General features: G+C 38.1%; 1 protein-coding gene across 3 annotated transcripts; it reads right to left on the bottom strand.

Annotated features, from left to right (window-relative positions):
- Window positions 1-602: 602 nt before the first annotated feature.
- Window positions 603-8,124, bottom strand: LOC143103877 (uncharacterized). Of its 3 annotated transcripts, XM_076267738.1 has the most exons (8): window positions 8,106-8,124; window positions 7,602-7,670; window positions 6,979-7,035; window positions 4,736-4,982; window positions 3,996-4,156; window positions 2,108-3,772; window positions 1,540-1,754; window positions 603-1,312 (listed from the first exon to the last, which is right to left on the bottom strand). In XM_076267738.1, the coding sequence occupies exons 2-8, from the start codon at window positions 7,647-7,649 to the stop codon at window positions 1,243-1,245; spliced, it is 2,463 nt and encodes an 820-aa protein (XP_076123853.1). In that variant the 5' UTR covers window positions 7,650-7,670; window positions 8,106-8,124; the 3' UTR covers window positions 603-1,242. The 3 variants fall into 3 exon arrangements, with proteins under 3 accessions (XP_076123853.1, XP_076123852.1, XP_076123854.1); XM_076267737.1 differs by lacking the exons at window positions 7,602-7,670; window positions 8,106-8,124 and adding an exon at window positions 5,242-5,323 and having other exon boundaries at window positions 6,979-7,552; XM_076267739.1 differs by lacking the exons at window positions 6,979-7,035; window positions 7,602-7,670; window positions 8,106-8,124 and adding exons at window positions 5,242-5,323; window positions 5,608-6,940.
- Window positions 8,125-9,209: the final 1,085 nt, after the last annotated feature.

The raw sequence follows: 9,209 nt of genomic DNA, 5'->3' as shown, positions 1-9,209 counted from the left end.
GACCACAGGCTCAGTCCCTGCTTCATTCATTGCAAGCGCACCTGATTGATTAATCACCCACTATGCTGTTTTTTAGAATTGATTTAGATTAAGTTTTATTTAGTATAATTTGTATTTTAGTATATTCTTTATCTTCTACAGTCCTTATTGCTTAGTTGTGTTTTTTATATTATATACTTTTAATTACTTTTTCTGCTGTTAGTGAACGTGTGTGTATGTTGTCTGTATGCTACTTTGACCTTGAATTTCCCCTATAGGGATCAATAAAGTATCTATCTATCTATCTATATTTACTATAATTGATATGAAATCTGGAGTGGTGGAATATTCTTATAAAATAAATTATAGGTGTAGTATAGGCCCTGTTTTGACATCCCAGTGGAGTAGTGCTAGCAGAGACAAATGGCAGATCTGCACACTGATTAGGCCTACAGTAGCCTATGTGCTACCATAAAAAAAAGTATAGTGTAGGTTAGGCTAACCATGTGAACAAGTGGTGAACAAGATATTAGTATGGAATAAGTGTGGAGGTGAGTTTTTTCTCCTTTCATTTTTTTATATTGCAATGACAGTAGCCTATAACAACTAACACATCCCTTAACTAAGAATAAACATAGATTTTTAATTTAAGCAAACATTGTAGCGTTGGTGGATGTACATATGTCTGATGTTGAATAAGTGTCTCCCAGAATGCAGTGCGAGTGAATGCTATAATGTGTAATGTCGGTTATAGTAGTTGTATTTGCGTTTACCATGTTGTGTATTTGTTAGCGTGTTAGTCTCTTTGGTTGTAGCCTACCTCATGTGTTTATCCCCGTGTTGATGTGTGTGGTAAACCCTTATTGTGTGTTACATGTGCGGCTGACACTAACCCTGTGTTGCCCCATGGAGTGCTCAGAGTCTGTCTATAATTAACATTGATGCTTATTTAAATAAGTTGCTTTCCTGGCCAAAGGTAATTATTGACAGAGTAAAATCGATACAATATCAAAGTCATATCAAACAATTAACATATATTAAAAAAATATACTCTGAATCTGAACATATTATATTACTATTATGATTAAACCTAGTGTTGTGGAGGTGACAGTCCAGAGGTCACATCTCTGTGAAGAATGAGATGCCTAGTTAGTCCTCCCAAAATGTTAGCTTAAATTCCACATTACAGATTCTGGTACATTATATGAAAAAGTATGCATTTTAATGAATTGTTCTGGGTTATGAGTTGAGCCGTGGGATTCTTCACTCAATGCCTTTCGCTCGGAGTTCTTCTCTTACTCTTATTAAGTAGTTATCGTCTGGGTAGCCGCCACTAGGAAGAAAAAAATAAAGGATTCAGGATCAAATTAACAATCACACTGATGTCTGTAATAGTAATTATTTTCAGGGTTTGGGTTAGGATTCATCCGTTTACATTTTTCCTTTTGTTTTTAGGCTAATTAGTCATTATCAGATTATATGGGTTTGCTTTTTACTGAAATCCTGCCAAGAAACAATGAATGAAGTATCAACATGCTCTTTAATGATCACCTACTGTACCTTTCTGGTCCACCATGAGTGTTGATCTTGTGATGGATGCCATTCCAGATCACATAGTCACCCTGTCTTGTTTGTGAGGTCCCAACAGTAAAGACCAATTTCTGATTGAAGGCCTTCCTTAGCAGTTCAAGCACTTCCCGTCCTTCTCTAATGGCAGGTAAGTATGCTGTTAGGTGAGCCCCTTTGAAACGTCTGCCTGGGTTGGGATGATTTCTCTAAATACAAATAAGGGAATGTTATTGTAATGTAATGTAAATCATTCATATAACACCATTTATCACACAATTGAAATGATATCTCAATTGAAGTGATATTTCAAGAATTAATAAGTGATAACATTAAGCATAAACACCCAAGCCCTTTACAATGAAACCACTTTGTCAAGTGACACTATTTTAAACGGTATGACTTTTTCTACTGTGCCAGATGATTGCAATTAATTAGCTGCCCTTAGGGTTTTTGTTTCTGTATCTAAAAGAATCTCCCAAGATCTCTCAAGGTTACTTTGTAAGGTACAAGCAAATCTATGACAGGCCACATTGCATAAGACACTTCTTAAAAATCTTACCGACTGAATGCCGCTGGGAATATGATAGGTAATTACGATGGTGTCACATCTTTTAAACCCAGGAAGTGTGGATTTCTTGATTAAGTGTGTCATTATTCCATCTGGCTGGTCTCCTTCAACTTTTTGAAACACCTTTTTACACACATTTTCTTTGTCCCACTTTGATCCATTTCCTCCTTTCAATATTTCTTTTCCCAGAAATGGACTCCCTGCCCCTTCCAAAACGCCCCTATCTGCTCCCCTTGGCTCTTCAACATCTTCATAAATTGCCCCCCCAGATGCTGCTCCCTTTCCCCACTGCACTCCTTCATAACCCTTTGATCCATTCCATGCTGGTAAATCAGAAAACGGTCTCAGGAATTCAGTATGTCGGTCAAATCCAATCATGTCCTTGTGTTTTTCGTCAAAGACAGGTCCATCAAGCTTCTTCTCGATTTCTCTTACTGCGAAACGTAGATGATCTGGAAGGCCAATCAGCATCCAGACTCCATTGCTACCAGAGCCTTCCTTGACAGCAAGAGATGGGTTCTGTTCACGGATGTCACTTAGATACATTTTTACCATCTCTGTTTGAATGAGGGATACATTTTGCAAAGGGCAGCACATAGCTCTCGTGACAACCTTTTGGTAAAGAGACGTCAATGCCCTGAGAGCATTCACCTCCAGACTCGCACGATTCCCTACAGCTCTGACTGTAACACTGTCCTTTAACCTGTTCTCCTTCAGAGCCACTCCAAATCTAGTCTTAATGCTTTCTATTTGCATCTTGAAAGTATTCGTCATTATCCCCCAGTGGATGTCATTCATGAGAATCCCATCGGTCAAAAGAGGGTCAATGAGAGCATCCGATTTAACTTCTTTAAGCAACACTTTCTTGGGGGGCTTCTCTGCAGTAGGATAATGGACCTTCACACACTCTTCGACGTTCTGGACAGATGCATAAGGCATTTGGACTTGTCTTGGTTTATTCCCCTCAGATTCTTTGTGTAGCTCCATGGAGGCTGTACTCTTGGGATTGCCTCCTTTGGTCTTCACTCTGGGATCATCCATGTTGGCTTTTACATCCATTATTTTCTGTACTGTGGAAATGTTTTCTTCTGGCCCAAAGAGGCTCCAGTTCTGAGCGGACACATTGAGCATTAACTTTCTCTCCTCTCTCAAAATGTCCTTCATGAAATCAATCATGACCCTAGGATCTTGGTGCACACTTGGTAGGGAAATGGTCTCAAGATTATCAGAGCACCTTTGGAAAAGTTCAGCAAATTCCTGACAAGCATTTGCTAGTGAGTCACTGGTGGCACCCTTGTCAGCTTCAACATGCATAGAGACGTCACTGTGGATTCTGACTCTATATTTTTGCTTTAGCCTTTCCATCTCCTTTCTGTGCACCTGATTCAGGTACCAATAATGAGCAAGGGGGACTGTCATGTGATGGTTCGCCTTGGATAGTGTGCTCTGTAAAGCACTGCCCCTTCCATTTGTCTTGGGGTTTACAGTGCTGCAGAATTCTGTGAAGAATTCATCCACGTCTGGTAAACTTCCTGACATTGTGAAAGTGTTGGCACCTGAGTTGAATTTGCTGAATTTTTCAACTAAATGTTCCTGAATGTCAGGCGCCAACTTCTGCACATCAATTGCCATGGTCAGGGCCACTGGGAGAGTGATCTGGGAAAGAATACATCAGACAAATGAAACATCTCCTGTTTTGCGTCTCCTGTATGTCTGTTCAAAGTTTGAAACAATATGATAAAATTAAGGATCTTATTGATAGTATATATAATTTCTATTAGCCTAAATGGATGGGATTATACTATTTGCAGTGATAAAAGCATTGAGCCTGCAACATAGCAGACATACTGCACAAACTGGGTGATTTGTGACATCTTACCTCCTCTGATGTAGAGGTGGCTGTCTCAGTTACTGCATGCTGCTCTGGGTCTTTTATTGAAGTCACTGATTGTGAATTGTCTCTGTGAAACTCCACAGTGATGACTCGGGAGTCTTTTAACTTTAACTGTGCAAACTGCTGGTCCAGAACTATGTCAAGAGCTAAAACAAGAACATTGTCAAATTATGTCTTTATGGTAAATTTTGTAGTGCAAGTGATTTACTGACTTCAGTTTAAATTTAAAATGTATTTATACATTTATGCATTAATAATTACGCTGCCCATATATAGTTCACATTAATACAAACACTAGTCACATTATAACACGGCCTAAAATATGCTGGCTAGATATAGACCCTGACCTACAACAAAACTAATTTCACATTCTACATTCCCTGATAGGTTTTTCATTTCGGCTATCAATATAAACACAGAGGGAAAGAGACAGGAGCCACCTGAGAGATAGATATAGGCAACATAGTTAGTGGTTAAAAAAAAAATAATAATTTGAGTTTGAAAAGCCTTGGCCTATATGTTAGAATGATTTAAAATTATCAGTGTAACTGTATTCTAAATACACCACATGTATACGTATTTAAATACAGTTACTCATTTTGTATTTTAAATATGTAATCCTGTTATATGTATGCCGTTACTTCCCAACACTGATGGCCAGGCTAACAACATGTTATAGAACACAACATTTTGGTGGACACCTAAAAAGATATGTCAAACCTAACCTGTTGATGGATATATTTCAACCGTAGCCCACTCCGTAGTATCCTCAAGCTGCAAGCCTTCTATTTCCACTGCAGAGCCCAAGTCCTTTCTTAGCCATGTCTGAAGAGCTTTCCTTAGAGCAAAGTCCTTCCTTGGTATATGCCCTTCTGGCCATTTCACCCTGGCGTGTAACACAGCTGTGCCCAGAGCCAGAGGAGGGGCTGAGGGTACTTTGCCTGTCAGGTCATTCTCTGACAAGTACAGCTCCTGCACAAAAGGTGATATGGTGAGTATTCTGTATAATACAACTTAGTCATGGATGACAAATAGATTTCTTTGTATAAATTCTGTAAAATGCGTGGAATAAATAAATGCAAAGATGTTTGTGTTCATAGGTGATGTAATAGATAAATCATACTGTATATAAAATAGTAATGTATACTGTATACATAATAGTTGTGTGTCACCACTACAAGACGAAACGACACACTGACAACTTAGGAAAATGACCACATCAAATACATACACCATCCTCTGAGCCTGATGCACCCATGCGTTGTTCTGGGTTCATTACTGTGTCCTCAGGAAAGCCTGAGACTCCACACAATCTTTGAAAATGATGATCGGGGGGGTCAAAGACATTTGACAGTCATGGTAGAGAAGAGATGTGTTAGGAACTCGCATAATCATCTCTCGTCATACTCAATTCACTATTCCCACAACCCCAAGGGAATGTGAAAGTATTTGGAAATACGTAATAGTGTATAATACTATTAAGATAAAAAAAAAACCCCGCATATCAACCATCTGTGACATACAGCTTATCTCCACAATAGGCCATAGTAAGCCTACACTTGACAGCATTCAACGATACTTCATTCGTCTTCCTTACCTGTGACGCAGGTGAAAGAGGCTACCACTAAAACACCAAATACTCGACAATCACTATGTAACATGGTTCTTTAATTTTCTCCATTTGGATTTTTCCAAGAGACACACGCATGTTCACAGAATTTGCCCGCCTTTCGTCGCGAAAATGTAAGACAACAAAAACGAAAGTGGAAGCAGTTGCGATCACAAGACTGACCGTGTGACGACATGACGTTGTAGCGCTCTGCGCCTACCTGAAGACTAACGCAACCATTTGATGAGTCCTGTATAGCCTACATCAAGAAAGATTGCACTTACAAATAAAAAGCTGGCACGTGATAATATCTAGGCCTACTTTTCCCTGCAATGCACGAAAAGCTCATGCACACTGTTTTTTTTTCTTGCACATGCAAATGAAAAAAGCTTACACTTAAACCATATGGAACATGCACTGTAGGCTACATGACACTTTACATTGAACATACTATATTTTTACATTGCAACACAAACAAAAAGGTTACATGTAGGCCTACCCTACCAACTAGCCTACTGTAGGCCTATATTTTATAGTCTAGCTAGCACAACTTTTCTTTAAATGTTATGTGATTGAGGATTGTTCTATGTGCAAGGTAACGTGTGTGTGTGTGTTATTTGCAAAATAAAAAGCCTGTGAAATATCACAGAAAACTCCATGTAACCCTTCTTCATTCCCCATCTTAAAAAATGACACTGATGCTATAATTTGGGTTGTAAGATGGTCGTTTAAAGCCACGTATGGCTCCATCCAGTACCGATGATCTGTTTATGCTAAATTTGCATTTCTGAATGACGTCAATCTGAGAGGCTGCAATAGCGAAATTGGCATTGCCGTGAATAAGGTTAATATCATGCAGTTCAATCAACAACCAACAACTGAGTTGAAATGTTATCTGACATCTTGAGGAATTTTATCATTGAATGTTCTTCTGATTTCTTCGATTACAGTACTGTGGTTCCATTTTTTCTAAAAAGCATTTACAATATGACCATTCTCATGTAAACTTACTGTAGGAGTGCAGCACCCTTACAAACTTTCCCATGTTGGATTGAGTAAAACTTTAGAATTTTGGAGTTTATTGGAGCAGTGTGCAAGCTCCTTAAGAAACCAAAACACTTATCAAAAAGGGATCAAATCCTATAAACAGCTTTTACCCTTGGGAACGTGAACTTGAATGATAAGAAGGAATTATTCTGAATGTTAAATTTATTAGATCTACATTCAAGCAATTCATGATATGTTTTTCCTGGCAGCATTTCACATTTCAGTTGAAGTCAAAGTGAGTTGTGTATTGTATGCCTCTTCACAACATCAGAGCAGATATTAACATATGTGTTTTAAAAAATGTGGACCAACCTGTTCACCTTTGCGAGCATTACTGGTTGTGCCTTCATCCTCATTCATCTCCACATCCTGATCAGCATGAGACAGTAGGAGAGGCCAAAAAGTCATTATGTGCAACACGGCTCTTTCTGGGGAACTGAGTGTGCAGCAAGTGTCAGTAAAACAGGTTCTGTGACTTTGATAACTTTGTAACTTCTGCTTGTTATATGGTTGAGTTCTAAATATTTGAACTTCGGACAGGCTGTATAAACTTCTGCCTAAACCCGTGTCAGAGAAGACAAAACTGAGCAAGCAAGATTAGTAGCAACAATACACTGACTGTCCCCACTTTAACACTCTGATCACTGCCCCGATGAAGGTTCAGCACCTCTCAAGGAATCAAAAGAAACAGCCTTTTTTAGGTTCTATTTGTAAGTACAAAAGAGCTTATATAGCACAGCCTAGTGGCCCAAGTAATTGGTGGGTTTATTTTATTCATTTGGCATCCATGCTTGAGATTTCATGTGCACATGATTCATGGATTAGTTAAGAAGACAAGGGGAATGGTTAATCTCCCACTTACTGTATACATACTTGTCCCTGAGTTCTACATTTTCTAGATTATTATGATGGCCTTTAAAAACAAGGCCACTCACGCTTCTCAGTGCCTGATCCGTCTCCATTGGCTCCACTAATTGATCCATCCTTACCTTTTATGATGAGACCTATGAAAATAAAATAAATATGTGGTCATGATTTCAGTGACCAATAGACACAAAGCAAGATGGGATTACTTCTGATTATTATTTTCCTAGTACTTGCTCTGTTTTCTGCAGGATAATTTCAATGACTGAATTAAGTATCTTCATTACAGAAGTGCTACTTTGAATTTGAAAGTTATATTTCATGTGATGTTCTTACACAAGTGCTGAGAAGTGTAAATTGAGGTAAAGAGCAAACTGAGAGTTGTGTTGGATGAAAGGAAAGGGTTGATAAATCCAACAAAATATGGCATTAATTGTGCCTCTGTCTGAATTGAAGCAAACTCCTACATTTTAATAATCAGTTATGAAGTATATTACTGTAAAATTAAAGACTTGTAGCCTACACAACAAAAAAACCTCAAAGACTCAGAAATTATGTTATCAGAAAAGACTTACACTTCTGACCCACACGGTTCCATTTCAAGCTCTTCTGATTCCATCTGAGGAAGTACACCTTTCTTATTCCTTGAAAATGAAACTGAATGAAAGTGAAACTGTCAAGAAGTTCACCACAAACATATGCTGTGTGTTCAGTCACACAGTGGGTTATGAGGTGCAGGACTAAAGGCATAAGCCAACACTGTACTGCTAACTGCCCACTGACATCCTTGGTGCAGTGTTTCCCAATCAGGTGACAGTAAATGACATGCAGGTGCAGAATAATTATGTTAGGGGCCAGTTGATGAACAGTTTAATCTGGATATGAATGATCCGGATTTGGAAAACTCACATTTTATCCAAGATCAGGTAGTCCACTTTACTTATATTGCTATTTTGGATTAGATCACCCTAATCCAGATACACATTTTCAGGATTAAGTCCAGATTACCAGTGCCTCTATGGGACTCCATCAAAACATAACTAGTGGCTATGTATGCATGTATTGCTTTAACTGTTTTATCTAATGAGAAAGAAAACAATAAAACAATACAAACATTCCCTTTCATTGCCAGTTCTTTTTTTAAACAGTCAGAACCATCTAATTGACAATAAAAATAAATAAATAAAATTACACTTTTCTTATTTATTACTGCAACATCAAGAGCAAATACATAACAAAAATGTTATATTATTTGACCAATTTTAATGTTTTATTACATGTTGCGCCTGTAACACATCCTGTTCATCCTTCTGATGGGATCAGAAAAAAATAAAAAAAATAAAATGAATCTCAATCCTTCCAAAACATTTTTAACAAAGCATACTAAAAAAAATCGATATAGATTGAAAACAAGATTGGATTATGTGATCTGTTCTGAATCCTTTCCCTTCTATGCACAACCATTTTCAAAATAGCTGAAACCTGATCAGATCACTTTTGAACAACTCGCCCCTGGAATTTCTGGCTTGGAAGGAAGTACTTCAGTTTCAGAGCAAAATAGGTTCAGGACTTTTATCTTGAGTTGCTTCCTCAGTCACTCCTTATGAAGTTGCAATTGCCATTAGGAAACAGTTATCTTTATTTTGTTCAAGAGGACTGTAGGTTCGCCAGCCAAAGTG

Source organism: Alosa pseudoharengus, unplaced genomic scaffold (assembly GCF_046254945.1).
Source record: "Alosa pseudoharengus isolate Yale_2024_CS ecotype anadromous, Long Island Sound unplaced genomic scaffold, YU_APseudo_1.1 YU_APseudo_1.1_scf_5, whole genome shotgun sequence".
Classification (NCBI taxonomy): domain Eukaryota; kingdom Metazoa; phylum Chordata; class Actinopteri; order Clupeiformes; family Clupeidae; genus Alosa; species Alosa pseudoharengus.
The sequence above is the reverse complement of the archived record's forward strand: the minus strand, read 5'-3'. Positions and strand labels throughout refer to the sequence as shown.